The 15827-nt window shown below is 42.7% G+C and overlaps 1 protein-coding gene across 1 annotated transcript; it reads right to left on the minus strand.

The window, feature by feature from the left end:
- Positions 1–5944: 5944 nt before the first annotated feature.
- Positions 5945–13355, minus strand: LOC123033456 (zinc finger protein 883-like). The gene is made up of 3 exons (XM_044450059.1): positions 12639–13355; positions 9419–9545; positions 5945–6987 (listed from the first exon to the last, which is right to left on the minus strand). Exons 1-3 carry the CDS (start codon positions 13353–13355, stop codon positions 5945–5947), a joined length of 1887 nt encoding a protein of 628 aa, XP_044305994.1.
- Positions 13356–15827: the final 2472 nt, after the last annotated feature.

Genomic DNA, 15827 nt, shown 5'->3' on the forward strand with positions numbered 1-15827 from the left:
CTTCTGAATGCTTTGGTCTCATTATGTTAGGGGGCTTGCAACCATAGCAACTGCCTCCCTGTGAACACTTATGTTTGCTCTTTTAGAGGCAAGATTGTTCCGTTGCTATGGCCACAGATTAGACATGAAGCTTCCATTTCTTGGGCCAGGGCAGGCTGATATTTTGCCCCATTGTGATGCTCATTGTTCCAGTCCATGACACTGATCCTCCTTAGCTATCAGTTCTGCTGTCCTGGAATCCATCCAACCAGTGGGTGGCACATTCCTGCCTAATGAAGTCCCAGCCAACAGCTGCAGACTTGGGCACTGCTTACCTTGGCAAGGGTGCCTTCTACTGGTCTTCAGCTTGGCTCAATAATAAGAGGATCAACACTTAGCTGGTATTTTGGGAGGTTTAGCTTCATGCATAGAGACAAACCAAGAGTGTTGAACAGTGTATACAGAAGGCTGTGCTTTTGTATTCTGGTACTCTATCACAGTATTTACAATCACTAATTGACTCTGACTCTCCCAGTGGTAATTCAGAGCATGTTGTACATTCCCAGTTTAAATTTCAGTTCATCCATGAACTTGCTTGGACAAGCCATTTCCTCACTGCTTCAGCCTCTCTGCCTGCATTATTGGGGTTGCCTTCTGTGTTCTTGTAATGTGACTTTAAGAATTACTTGCTTACAGTGTGACTGTAAGAATTCCTGAACATTATGCAATTTTTGCAAGTTTGGGAGAACGTTCTGTAAAGTATTATTCGTGCTTGCCCATATTAAAAATAAAATTACTTTCAGAACGTGGCTGAATACACAAGAGCATAAATAATACAAGTTAGAAAGTGTTTCCAAAGAAGATTTTACAGATCCATTTAATGACTCTTTTAGGAGGCAGACAATGGGTATAGATATTTCTGCTGCTTAAATTTGAAACGGTTTTAAAGAATAATTCCATATTATGTAATTTAATATTAAGAATTAATGTTCAATTTGATTTTTTTACATTCCTCTCCCATCCTTCTTTCAAGGAACATGGAGCAATGGAGGTGGTCTTTTTCCTCTAATGTTATCTTCACAACAACTCTATGACAGAGGTTGTCATGGCTGAAAAGTGGTGCCTAGACCAGTGAAGCTCTGAACATACACCTCTTCTAAGTCCAGGTCCAGCCTTGCACCATACTGGCTTCCCTGTTTGGGTTAGCAATATGCAGGTAAACTGCTTTGGAGAGATAGTCCAGAAACTGGATATACAGGATGTCCCAAAAAATTTGACATTATTTGAAATGTGAATATCTGAGTAACTACATGTCCTAGGCAAACGAAATTAAATAGGCTTCATGTTGAACAATAAAATATTTATTTATCAAAATTTGAACAAGAGATTCAAAGGGATGTAGATTTTATAACCAATTTCACAAAGCTTCACAAATGTTCAACATGCGCACCGCCTGTGACACAACACACGTCAAGTCAATAGTTCACCTCCTGCCAAACACACTGTTGCATGTCTTGCATAACATTGCATAACTAACAGTTAGTTTTTACACATTTTGTTAAAATTTGAGATCATTTGAGCGAGAATTGGCTATGTTATTAGACTACGAAATGATGTCAATTTTTTTGGGACACCCTGTATATCAAAAAAAGATTCTTTGCATATCCTTGGCCAACCATGTTTTGAAGTTACAGAGCTGTTGCCAGTCTTGGATCTGAAATGAAGTAAGCCCTGCTGAGACTGAAATCTGTGAATATGCATCTAACACTCAAGTGTTGTACCATCTGAGAAGCAAACGAGACAGCTGCTGCAACTGTCAAAAGGCCCAGAAGGAAAACAAACAAAATGAGATTAGGCAGATAAGTTTCTGTATACTGAGTCAGTTGCACCACCTGCCTGAGACTCAAAGAACTGCAGCCATTTTCCAAAAGCTTAAAGGCAAAGTCATCTAGGAACACAGGAAGTTGCCTTACATTGGACTAGTTTGCATGATCAGGTGGTTTGTGGTGTCTGCTAGTGCTGATTGTCTTGAAAATTCAGTTGTGGCTTGACATGCTATGTGAACTCAGGGACTATGGGACATGTGAGAGTTAAACGACTTTTGAAACCCCTAAGACAAGGCATTGTTTCTATGTGGTCATTTAAAGCTTATTCCACAATCCCTGGGTTCTAATTATACAACCAGGAGTGGTTGTAGTTATTCAGGATGGCACCTTTCACAGCTGGCTTTTTTTTTTGTTTGTGCTGCAAGGAGGAAATGGGAATGCACACATGTGAAACACCAGAAATGAATTTTGGGGGTTTGTGTATAAACAGAGAGCATGAGGACTCCAAGCAATTTTCTTTGTCAGACAAGTTGTATTTTAATCAAGTGTAGCACATAAATGCAGCAAGTAATTAATGTCTTACCCCTCACAAGGCTACTTAATTGTTCCCATGCAGTCCCGTTCATGTTTAGCTTGAATTCCATGTGACTCCTTGACTATACAGCCTTCCCTCATAAAGTACTTCAGCTTGTCCCTATTTCCCTTTGTACCCCATCAACCAACTTCTGGATCTTTATCCCTTCCTTCTCCAGCCCCTTAGCAAACATAATTATGTGTGGCATACAAGTAGACAGCCACTTCGTTGATTTGCGAGTCAAGTGGAAGAGAAGCATTTCAGATTGAAGTACTTTCTCATCTAAAACAGCACATACCGTCCCAAAAACCAGAATCACGCCACACTCCCACTATTCATTTGTAACAGGAAAGGACCTCAAACATATCTGGAAATTCTATCCTCTGAAATAAACGCTAAATCACAGCAGATGACCCTGGTCAAGCAGAGGAAAGCTACTGTCTGAAGACATCTGACTGGACATGATTCCTGCACTGGATAGACGTTAGTCTGATGCAGCAAGCCCTTTTCCTCTTGTTCTACCAGCACTGAGGTGATTAATCAGAGCTGAAGGAAAATGAAATCTGCACATTCTCAGAGGCACAACTTTCCATGTTAATCCATTACATATTCCAAAGCCAAGGCCTGGCATTAAAATCTGATGTGCTTTCCTTCAGAATACGTCCTGCATGTCCATAGCAAAGATTAAATATTTGGTGTCTAATATTGTCCTTCTAATGCACAAAATCTGGACACCCCATATTATCTTCTCAGTGCAGTAAATATTTATAGTCCCTCTGCTGCCATGGTTTCCCTGACAGATCATTATATAATCGTGGATTCATCAGCAATGCACACTGATTACTGCTGGGGAAGTAAGTGCATATTCAAGAAAGAACTTTTTGTTAAAATGAATTGAAAAAGTTAGAACTCTCTTTATTGTTGGGTCCCCCACTTGCCATCTGCAATTCAGCCTTCTTAAGTTAGAAAGGTACCCAGATATACCATTTTCCACTAGGAACACCTGTCAAATAAGTTACTGAGGTTGAAAGAGTAGGAGAAAGATGCAGAATCAAGCAGAAAAAAGAACCTTGAAAGAATCTCTTATACAAAACTGCTGACCTTTCAGGTACTTGGTTCCCGAGGGGTTATTTAGTAGATTTTCACTAGAAATGCAGCCCAGCCAAGCTCTCAATTTCTAATGTCAAAAGAATAAAGGAATATCTTCTCCTCACTTCAACTTTCTCTCTCACCATATTATTTTCACCAAGAGATTTTAGAAACTGCTGGGAAGTGAAATTTTTGTGGTCAGCTGGCAGATTTTTCCCCCAAGTTTCTCTTCACCTCATTGCTAGCACCGTCAGCAAGAACCACAACAGGATGTGATCCTTCACTTCTTTTTCTACAACTGTCCCTTCCTCATCCTATAAAAGAGGTTCTGCTCTACCCTCGAAGCCAAATACAAGGGCAGATTGAAGGATGAGAGAGATTAGGAAGGGCAGTGGTAGAAAATTTGCTTTGGACTTGGCACTGGACCTTCAAAACTGAAGTTATCTTTGAGAGATGGATTTGAGACCTGTAGGTGATCAGACTCTGCAAGAGATAACTCTTGAGAGACACCAGCTGCTTCAAGAAAAGTAAGCACATGTCACTTGTGATTTCATCTCCACAACCTGGAGGATGCTTGGCTTTTTACTGTGTGAGAATTCCATGCTTCTGTCTTTAGTTGTCAAGCTTAGGAGTAAAGGGGGTGGAAACCAGAAAGAGACAACATAGGAAAGAGAATTAATTCTACTTTGACTACTCATAACCAAGCCAAACCAAACCCACAACGACTTAAGTAGGATGGCTGAAAAAGCAAAAGTGACTTGGGTTCAAGCTATGCATCTCTCATGCCTCAGAAGATGGGCCTAGAGAAAGTCATTTTTTCTCAGGCAGACTTCCTCATCTGGAAAATGGGGATAATATAGTCTTGAATAAATATAGGACTGGAAAGCCAAACCCATTCAAGATGGGAGTGAACAACACTGTTACTGAAGGTAACATATTTTTCTTTCTTTTTTCCACATTTACTTCTGCTGACAGGCTAAGTCTGTGATGAGTGCCAAGAAATGAGTGCCAGCATACGCCAGTATATACAGTTAGCCACTTTAGGGGATACCCTGATTCAGCTTCCAGGTCCACAATATATGGCCCAGGCATATCCCTTTGTTTCAATCTCCCACTGTGGAAGAGTGAGAATAATAACTCCCTCCACAGAGCCACAGCTGTGGTGTATGAGCTTTTTTTACTTTCAGAGAAGTACATAAAACAAGGTGCCAAATCATTTTCAGCCCAAAGGCCAAAGTCAGTTTTAGGCACTGTATTCCAGTGGGTACAGGTAGCAGTGAAGACAAAAAGGCCAAGGCCAACACACCAACATATTTTACTTTAAAATTCTTGCTGTCAATAACTTGGTCATAGAAGAGGTATGCAAACCTTAGAAGGAGAAAGTGTACAGAAGCCTCCAAGTGATGGGTTATCAGAGGGGAGGGGCATGGAGTGACAGACTGGGACACCAGCCAGGCCACATGTGGACCATAAACTAGAGGTTCAAACCCCAACATAAAATACGTTTATAAGTTCAATCTGAGGCAAGGAAATGATTTGCCTGAAATCAACCTGATCCCCATGTAACAAAGCCACATTTGGCTGGGGCTATGTGGGGGCAAGATGCCTCCTGCCTCCTCAGTGCTTCCATTTCACATTCAGTTTGGCAAACAATATAGGAACATTCTGTTTTGCTTGCTGTTATTTCTCTGAACCCAGAATAATGTGGCAGACAATCCAGAGTCTTCACCCATGGCTTGTGTCAGCAAGTTTTCTAAACTAGATGGAAAGGAGATGATGAAAGTAGGTGGAAAGCAGCTGATTAGCCTGTGAGCTTGCTCACTTGATGCCACGGGGCTCTCAAAACCCATAGGTTACCGATATTTGTGAATTGGGCTTCAAAAAAGCAGAAACTGAAATAGATTGTTACCTGCCCCACTCCCACACACAGTATTTATTGGGGAGGGGACAAACTCAAGGGACAACATGAAGAAAGCAAACAAAAAGCCCCTCTTGGTATAAAAAAGCAACACAGAGGTCAGCTCAAGGAACTCTGCCCCTCCATTTCCCCAACTCTTCTGCATCCTTCCCAATCCTAACTGATCTTCATCATGACAACAACATATCTTTGATCTGATTAGAGAAGTCAGCAGAGGGAAGCCTCTTCATCCCAGTTCCTTATCTAGTACAATAACCTACCAAAATTCATGTTTTGGACACTGCAGAATATAAACAAGAAAGTAAGTTTGGGGATAGGAGGGAAAAGTGTGACCTTTCCAAGTGTAGAAAATAATATTCTACTGGAAGATCCTCCATGTTAGAGGAGGAGGAGGAGGTCTATTCCCTTTTTAGGAGTAAATAGATAAGGTGACAGAAAAGAAGTGGAATATTTGAATTAAACCCCTCTCTCCACCCATTTAAATTTTGTTTTAGAATATCCATTTCCTGGATACAAACCCAAAGGTAGCAATGTTTTGCTTTGTTTTCTATATATATTTTATGAATTTCCTATAGGATGAAGTCTCTGATGCTTGACCAGCGTTTGTCTCTGCCTGAACCTCTTCCCACAGACCGTGCAGCGATACGGTTTTTCTCCTGTGTGGATTCTCTGGTGGATGATGAGGTCAGCCAGCCGAATGAACCTCCTCTCACACTCATCACAGGGATACGGCTTTTCTCCTGTGTGGATTTTCTGGTGCCTGGTGAGAGAGGAAAGTTGATTGAATCTTTTCCCACATTCGGCACAACTGTGGGGCCTCTCACCTGAGTGGGTCCGTCGGTGCCTGTGAAGGTGAGAGAGCTGATTGAATCGCCTGCCACATTCATCACAGGTATGGGGTCTTTCTTCTGAGTGGGTCCTCTGGTGCCTTGTTAGAGCAGATGAAGCAATGAACCTCTTCCCACATTCAGGACAGCCGTAGGGCCTTTGGCCCATGTGGATCCTCTTGTGAACTGTAAGAGCTGAGAGGTGACTGAAGCATTTCTGACAATAGGTGCAACGATAGGGTCTCTCCCCTGTGTGAATTCTCTGGTGGCTGATAAGATGTGCCCGCTGACTAAAGGTTTCCCCACATTCAGTACAGGCATGAGGTTTCTCTCCTGTGTGGATTCTCTGATGCCTTGTAAGGTGTGAGAACTGGTTAAATCTTGCCCCGCACTCAGAACAGCGGAAAGGTTTCTCTCCAGTGTGGATGTGCTGGTGTTTGGCCAGGTCTGATGGGCAGTTGAAGCGCTTCCCACATTCGGCACAGGGGTGGGGCTTCTCCCCAGTGTGTATTCTCTGATGCCTGGTGAGGTGTGACATCTGAATAAAACTTTTTGGGCACTGGCCACAGTGATAGGGTTTCTCTCCAGAATGAGTCTTCAGATGTTTGGCTAGGCCTGATGGACGGGTGAATCTTTTCCCACATTGAGCACAGGCATGGGGTCTGTCCTTCCTGTGGATGCCACCATGAGCTCGGAGCTCTTCCTCTCCCCTAAACCTTTTCCCACAGTCTGGACACTGGAAATACTGTCCAGCTCTTCCCAAAAACTTGGCACCTATTGAGTGGGAAAGAAAGGCAAGATGTGATTCTGTGGGTCCAAAAAAAAAGGAACCCTAGCAAAACACTGCATTCTACTTGAGGTCCAAGTATACTTAGCCAGCATTGCATAACTAAAAATATCCACAAGATTTAATATGGAAAAAATACTACTAAAACTGTGGCAAATTACTGCATAAAATTAAAGTTGGACTGACAAACAGCCTTTCAATAAGGATGAGATTCCCAGCTCACAGGTGGGCCACAGAAGCACACCAACTCACTGCTTCACCCCACTGCCTGATAGGTATCTGGCAAGTCCCTATTGACTGGATATGGCAAAATGAAAATAAGTCCTTAAACCAGTTAGATGGTTGATCTAGGTCATCACTCTGCAGTTTTCTTGGGACTATATTTCTGGAAATGCCATCACAAATTCACCACATTTTGGAGAGAGTGTTTCTACTGCTGCTGCTCCTCCAAGGTGAGAAACAAAGCTTTCATCTTAGGGCTGGGAACCCATCCTCTAATCTCCCTCTTTCCCACTGCAGCGGTTGTGGAAGAACTGATGGACAAATGAACAGGTATAACTTACACAGGTATAATCAGACAATCATTGAGATATAACTAGGCCTGAGAAAAACCCTCTTTTCAAGAAATCAGCATCATGCATCCTTGAAATGTAGCTGACACTAACCAGGCACCCTTCCAGAGAAAGCTAATTGGCACTGGACAGATAACAGCAGCTCAGACAAAAGGCAACTCACAACAAAACCACCCCGTTCTCCTCCTCTTCTACATAATAGCAGGCATCCTCCCACTCCTTCTTTGGTATGCAAGTGGGAAAGATCACACCATTGTAACTTTTTACCTCAAGTGGTAACTGTATTATGTGTAACCCTTTAATGGCCTATGTATAAAAGGACCAACTGAGGACTGCTCAGGGATGCCATCTGGAACTATTTGTTGCTTGCCGATTATTCTCCAGAATAAATCCTTTAAAGAAAACCTTCGTCTGTTGTATATTTTGGGCATATGCACATTTTGGGCATATTACTCTGTTTCTTTAATCTTATATGTGGTATTGCTTTTCATTTAACATAAATATCTCTTTCTGTCTGAATGCCTAATCATCAATCACAACCTTTAGCAACTGTGATCTGTCACTTTCCAACTGTCTCATCTGTAAAGACCTTTTCCCTCCACCCCTCCAGACTCTAAAACAAGCTTCCTTGAGCATGGTTTCACTTCCATATCAATTCTGATTTATCCTCCCAAAGACAATGTTCGTGCATAATCCCAATCAATTATATACATGTATATAGCTTTTGAATACATTTGGTGCATATTTAGACAGAACAAAGTCCTACCATTCCCACAATTGCCCAATGAACCATGGCTGGCTGGGGAGTTGCAGGAATTTGTTTTGTGTAAACATTCACAAGATTGCACCCTTAAACAAATCACACTTCATTAGCATGGGTTGTGTTGGCTCCCTTATTGATTAACATATCAGGCTGCTTTCTGCTGAGACAGCCTTTGGCCCACCCAGCTGTGACTGACAGTGACTCTCCACTGACTGCAAACAAGTTAACCGGCTTTATTTCTACAGGAGATACTCCAGATGGAGGGCCTTTGTTAGCTTATACTACCTTCAGCATTCAGGAGATGTTTGCACTTCTGAACTGTGGGGTTTTCTCAATGCACCCCAAATGCCTCACTTGCCACTTTATCAGCTCAGGTATCACAAAAGATCCAACAGCTGCTTGAGAATAAGGCATGGCACCTTAGAAAGCAAGTGCCAGATTTGGAGGGGGAAGAAACTATGCCCTTGCTTGCTGAGGATGATGTAAAGTCTAACCCATCTGGAGGGTACCTGGTTGAAGTGCAGTGCTGTAATCCTAAGGGACACATGCCACGAATGCAAAGTGTTCCAGGTTTATTTCCCAGTATCACCAGTTACAAAGAGCTCAGGCTAGCTGGGAAGGAAAATTCTCTAGCTAAGACTTTGAAGATCTGGGCTAGATGGACCAATGGACTCAGTATAAGGAATTTTCTTACACTGCTGTATTAGTTATTCAAATAAGAGCAAACTGTGCTGTCTTGAGTCAGAGTGTGTCTTAAGCAATTGTCTCTGATTGTACAATCCATCTGATTGTACAATCCATTGAAACATAAACTTCTTGCAGTCTCCAAGTGTGCTCCTTTCACCTACAAGATCTTTAAAAGGATGACAAGTCTTTAAAAAAAAAAAAAAGAATACCCCCCCCCCCCCATTAAAACTTCCACCCAGAGATCAAGTTATTTCAGATCAGGTGGGCTGAGTTTGCAGAAAAATGTGAGGAGCATTTGAAAAGAGACCACACTTGAGTGAGACATGCTTAATAGTGAGAGGATTGGAGGGGGATGAGGTTAGAGAATGGCAAAATATATGGCAATCCCATCCTTACCCAGAGAGCTGGCATTCCCATTATCCTGCTGCCGGGTTTCTTTGTAGCTTTGCCTTGACCTGGTATTGCCTGGAGGCCGCTGAGTCTCAGAACAATTTGCTCCCCCTGCTTGGGTTGCTCCCATTACCTGAAAAAGGAGCAGCAATTACATTGATGGGAGAACATGGTAGACAAGGAGCTAGAAAGATTCATCTTGCTCTCCCTTTCTGTTTTACAGTGCACTCCCTGAATGAACAGATGACTCTGTTGGAGTTAAATGGGGGATGGATGCTTATCCATTGAGAAAGGCATTGACTGGGTTTGCATGGCACAGCAACCCATCATGTGTAATAGACCATGGAAAGTTTCTGTGTTCTGTAAACCAGGCCTGTTCCCACAGGATGTTTTATTTGCAGGCAGTAAACCACCTGACAACCCATGGCTTATATTAGAGGTTGTTGGACTTATGCAAGGGGTTGGTTATGTAATCTGTATCTGGGCAACCAACTCTTGGTAACAGCAGAAAAAACTGAGCTCACCAGGCCACTGCACGTGACAGCTGCCCCAAAGCAGCACAATGGGGCAAACATCTGTGGCATTGTGCTCCAGTTGCTTAGTCCAATACTAGGGTTTGGGCTAAAGCCCTGGCTAGGGTTAGGGTTAAGAAACCGAAGGTCTCCCTGAACATATTGAGGTTTGGAATGTATTTGGACTGGGCAGAAAGAATGTGATGTACAGAGAAATCCCTACAAAGCTGACATTTGGGAAATTCATCTATGGCAGTGGTATTTCAGCCCTATATGCAGGTAAGGGTTGCAGGTAAGGTCCAGGTTAGGGTTAATAAAATGAGAGAACCCCTTAATATATTGAGGCTTAGAATGTGTTTGAATTAGGTAGAAAGAATGAACTGTGCAGGAAAAACCCCCCTACAAAGCTGACATTTTGGAAATCTGGTTATAGCACTGGTGGTTGAGCCTTATGCTAGGAGTAAGGTCCTGGCTAGGGTTAAGGTTAAGGAAACAAGAGTCCCCCTGGACATACCAATGCTTGGAAAGTGCCTGGACTGGATAAAAAGAATAAGCTGTGCATAAAAACATCCAGAAATGGACATTTTGGAAAATTGGCCATGGCACTGGTATATGAGCCTAATACTAGGCTTATCACTGTTCATGATCCCCGAATGACAGGCAGCAATAGCCCTCCGAAGTACCCAAGCAGCACATTGGTGTGGCTATCATTGTTTCACCATCTTTAAAAAAAGTGTTTTGTGCTCCAACTGTGTGCAGATACTTTTATGATTTTGTTTATAGCAGTAGTTCAGGATAAAATGCAACATTATAACCCAAGTTTCAATGTTAAACTGTTAAAATGCTTGGGAAAAGGTTTTAACTGGGCACCAAAAAGAATATAAAGTAGGCACCAGGCATCCCCTTTTGGGAAGCTCATTCCACAGTCGGGGTACCACAAGAGAAAAGGCCATCTTCCTAGTAGTCACCTGCCTCATTTCCTTTGGAAGGGGCTCCCACAGAATGACCCCCATAAAAGATCTCAGAGACTGGGGAGGTACATATGGGATGAGGCATTCCTTCAGATAACCTAGTCCCAAGCTGTTTAGGGCTGGGAATGTTGTTAATAGCCCATTGACCAGAGAGGCTGCACATAGGAAAAAAATTTCACACTCGCCTGACAGTTCTCAGAAGGTGAACTATCAAGTGATCTTTGCTCATGAAAGAGGAAAATGAGTAGATCATCCACTTTACAGTGAGATCCTCTAATTTATTTGGCAGGACTGACTCTTCTCAGTTCCTTGTTTTGTTTCCACCCTTTCTTGATACTCTGGGTGCCCAGGAAAGTGGAAAAGTGTGAACTATCCTTTCACAAGAGGGTTTTGAGACCCAGGGTTTTTTTGACAGGGACATATATATCTGATTAACCCTGTCAAAAACTCCATTCAGGAAGTCCAAGGTTTGTCAAAACTCCATCGTCTTGTAAAAGGAGTGGCTTGGACTTTTCTGTCTTCCTGAGCACCATAATCTTAGGAAAGAAAGGAAAAGAAATGGGACAGTGTGAAGTAAACTATAAGCCTATTTGCAGCTTTCTGGAATCCGTATGTACGGCTGGTGTCTGCTTTACTTTGGTAGCACACAGTTCCCAGGATATTGTCTAGGGGAGGTTCCTATTTTGCACCCATGCAAATGTACACATGTATACATGTGCAAGTATGACTGCATTTTTTAAAAAAATGCAGCAATATTTGCACATGAAGAGCACAATAGGTGGTAAACTAGTGATAGCTGAGATTGAGGCATGCAATTCATTCAGTAGGAAACATGGATGTTTTGTGTATTAAGTCTGTAAGAGGTTCTTTCTAATTGTAGCTATTTTTAAAAGAAGAGATGTGTATTTAAGTTGTTAATTTTTATGGCATGTTAATCAGTTTTTAAAGCTTCTGTTGAATTATGTGTTTTTTAATTGTCTTTGATAAAGAGCCATTCTTGAAGTTGTCTTATTTGTTCTTTGCTTTGTCCACCTTACTACTTTCTTATAGCAGAATGGGGCAAAAGACTTTTGCGTCCTTGATAACTGTGGGAGAACTGGAAAAGTCATGGGAGCAGTTGATGGGCAACTGTGGGCAAACTTTCTTGGGAAAGAGCATGGACTGTTGCTTGGCAACCATGAAATGTGCTTCTCTTACAGCCTCTGGATTGTTCCTTAGCATCAGCTAAAATGAGGAGGCACCATTCCTCTGAGTCACTCAGACACCACAAAGGGAAAATGTGTCCCTTCCCTTTGAGATCTGGCATCTGTTTCCAGGGTTTCATTCTGTGATATGCAAGGACTTGCTGCTTCTTATGTGGACAGTGCATTTTGTTGACAGTGCCACATAACTACCACCAATCCTGCTTCTGAGATTATAGGTAATCTATATCAGAGATGTGACCTTTAGGCATAGGAGGTAGATTGGGGGATGGGAGGAATGATGTCCCAGTCAAATAGCTTGCCACTGCTACCTCCCTTTGCCCATGGCTGGGAAAGGTACATCTCACAGGTGCATTTTGGTGGGGAAGAGAATGTGTAATTGAAGCAGATCTATTTTAAGAAATTAGAAAGTATATATGTTTGTGTGTACATGCTACCACTAAGTTCTTGGATGTTTTCCGAGATGGAGCCCTGAAGAGTTGTGGAACAACCTTCAGTCCTGCCTCCATCCTCCAAGATGATCATGAAGAAATAACCTCACCTGTTGCTCCTGCTTCCCCCCTTCTTGCTGCCTGAGCAGAAAACCCTCTGCCAGGGCCACAGCTTGGGCACAGGTCTCCGGCCCCCGTTCCTGAACCTGGTTTTGGATTTCCTTGGGCAGGATGGACAAGAACTGCTCCAGGATGAGGAGCTCCAGGATCTGTTCCTTTGTCCTGCTCTCTGGCTCCAACCAACGATGACACAGTTCCCGCAAACGGCCGCACGCTTCACGGGGTCCTTCGGTCTCCTGGTAGCAGAATTGGCGGAATTGCCGGCGGTGTGTCTCCATGCTTACAATGCCCCCCCGTAAAATGGCCACCTTCATCTTCCCATGCTCTCCCCTATCTCTAGCTTCGAGGCTGTTAAAGGCCTGCTGTGCTTCTCTACTAAGATTTGGCACAATTTTGGTCATGCTTTCTCCCCGGGGCCACTGGCAGGCATTTGCCACCTGCTCAAATGTGGACAAGTCATCCCATGGAGGCAGCTCTGGCATTTGAGAAGTTGCCCATCCTGAATGAGAAGACTGCACAGTTCTGAGAATTTCTTGCCACTGGGCTTCTCCATGTGGTGGCATCCCATCCTGTCTCTCAAACCTACCATGCTGCGGTGAGGCCCACCTCAGGAACTCAGTGATGGCTCCAGCCTGAATGGCCCGAGAAGATTTTCCTAGCCCTGACCCTTCCCCTGGTTCAGGATGTGTTGGGCTTGTTTCTTCCATTCTTCCCTAGGTTGCTCACAAAGCAGCTGAAGAATCAGTGTTATCACTCCTCTTGGATTACAGCCATTTTATCTCCCTGGCATTGGCCTTGGTACAGTTCAAGTCCACATCTCCCACACCAGAACTGGCAGCACTGCCTTCAAAAGATGAAGTGAGCTAGGTTGGGGCTTGTCATCAATGGTGCGGAAAACAAGGCATTCAGGCTTCAAAACCCAAGAAGGGATACAGAGCACAGCCAAACTATGTAAGTAGCTTGGTATTTTTCCCTAAAGGGAGAGAAAGAGGACCTAGTAAGACACAGATTCTCCTCCTTGCTTGACAAAGTGTTCTCCCCCCGGGGGAGGGGGGGTTGCTCACTACAGGTAGACTACTCATGTGGGAAGCTATTTGCACATACAGCAAATTACAAATTGTGTCTCAGCCTCAAAGTGGATTCACAAATGGATGTACTTCAGTCAGGCCAAATTCCTATATACACATACCTGTAAGTGTTAATGAACTCAGTGAACCTTCCTTCTGAGATATTAACAAAATAATCATGTGCATAACTTAGAAATTGAAAGCAGACATTTGAACAACCTCCTTGGGAAATGATATAAATCTGTCAGTGCTGATCTGCTTGAGATAGGCTGTTGCACACATTCAAAGTAATGTTGTTCATGGTAACCCTGTGACAAACCTGCAAGGACAAATACATCCTCATTTCTCTGTAGCAGTAAAATAGGAGCCAATGAGACCTACCTCCAATGGTTCATTTGTAGGAATATTAATACTAGCTACTTCCTCATGTGGAGCATGTCCTGTTATTTGAGTGATTTTTCCCTTGCACATGCTGATGATCAGTCCTCCTCAGCATGTAATGAGCCTGCCTTAAAACAGAACACTCATCTTTTCTTTCAGTCCATAAAACATGCCCACAGCTTCCAGAACATCCCTAAAATTGCAAGCCTCCATCTGCAGAATTGTCCCCTAACTCACCTCTGCTGCTTTGGTGGGCTTGAGGCATCCTAATACCTCAAGATCTGCCGCTTTCTGCTTGCTGGAAAAAACAGAGCAGATTCTGAAAGAGAGGAAGCTCCCTACCTAATTCCTTCCCCCTTTCTCTATGGGAACTGGATGGCTCTAGGACCCAGAAAGCTTTCCACATTTAACTCTCTATAATCTGGTCTAGGAGAAATTCCACTGCTGCTTTGACACAGTATAGAATGTGAAGACAATGTGGATGTGTCCATTCACACAATCCTTTTTCCTTTTGGCAAGCTTGTTTCTTTTCAATGTGCTAAACAAAATGAACAGCTGCTTCTGTTAGTTGTATAAACTGGCCACTAGAATGGCGTCTGGGATATTTGCAGGGTGTTCCTATGAATATTTATTCAGATGTCTCTCACATTTGGGATTTTCCCAAGTAAAAATGCACAGGATTGCAGTCTTATGTGTAAGTTTCACTTCTTCCCACTGTCTGACCTGCACAAGTCTACACTTGGCTTCAGTTCCTCTACTCATAAAATGGCAATAATCCATTCTCTACAGGGTTGGGTTGAATGAATGTGTTGAAGGTTTTAAGGTTTATAGGATGGAGCCACATCTGGGATACTGTGTAAAGTTCTGGAGATTTCATCTACATTGCAGAGCTAGAAAAAGTATAGAAAGAGGCAACCAAAGCTGTGAGAAGATGTTGAGAAAAAAGATGACAAAAGAGGTGGTCTATGAGAGAACACACTGGAGAGCCAGTGTGGTCTAGCGGTTAAGAGCATGGGACTGGGACTCAGACAATCCGGGTTCTAGTCCCCACTCAGCCACGGAAGCCAACTGGGTGACTTTGGGCCAGTCACAGACTCTCAGTCCAACCTACCTCACAGGGTTGTTGTTGTGGGGGAGGAGAATGATGTAAGCTGCCTTGTTGTAGGAAAAAGGCAGGATATAAATCAAAATAAATAAACTTTCTAAAATGAAAGTGGCAGGAGATTTAGGTTGTACAAAATAAACTTCATCTTGTGCAGTGAAAGATTTATCTGGCACAAGAGGCAGTAGTGGCAACAAGCACATGCATTTTTAGAATGAGATTGTACAAATTCATGAGAGATTTGCCCATTGATATTACACATGAGAACTAAATACTAAATGGAGCCTCCATGTTCAGAGGCAGTAGATCTCAGAATGTCAATTGCTGGGAGGGCTGTTTCCTGAAACATCTGGCTGGTCACATTAAGAAGAGCATGCTGGATTAAATAAGCCTGGAGTGAGGTCCAGGAGCTCTCTTATTTTACAGCACAAACTCAGTAAAAATCATTATTAAAGATTAGTAGTACCTGATTGTTAAAACACATTCAGAGCCATTTTTTTTCAATTGCTTTACTCATTTCATTTGATGTATTAGAAATCTATATTTCCCCTTAGCTAAAGTTCTCTGGTGAGTTTATAAAGACTGAAAATATTTAAAATACAGCATTGTGCATAATATAAAAAACTTAT

The sequence above is a fragment of the Varanus komodoensis genome, unplaced genomic scaffold (genome assembly GCF_004798865.1).
Source record: "Varanus komodoensis strain SLA01 unplaced genomic scaffold, ASM479886v1 scaffold62, whole genome shotgun sequence".
NCBI lineage: Eukaryota > Metazoa > Chordata > Lepidosauria > Squamata > Varanidae > Varanus > Varanus komodoensis.

What these genes read in the sequence shown, in the direction of transcription:
- LOC123033456 (XM_044450059.1), bottom strand. Translation starts at nt 13,355, where the DNA reads ATGGAAGAAACAAGCCCAACACATCCTGAACCAGGGGAAGGGTCAGGG. An exon ending in GGGGGAAGCAGGAGCAACAG is followed by an intron (nt 9,546 to 12,638) that starts GTGAGGTTATTT and finishes CTCCTTTTTCAG; the next exon opens with GTAATGGGAGCAACCCAAGC. An exon ending in TGGGAATGCCAGCTCTCTGG is followed by an intron (nt 6,988 to 9,418) that starts GTAAGGATGGGA and finishes CCCACTCAATAG; the next exon opens with GTGCCAAGTTTTTGGGAAGA.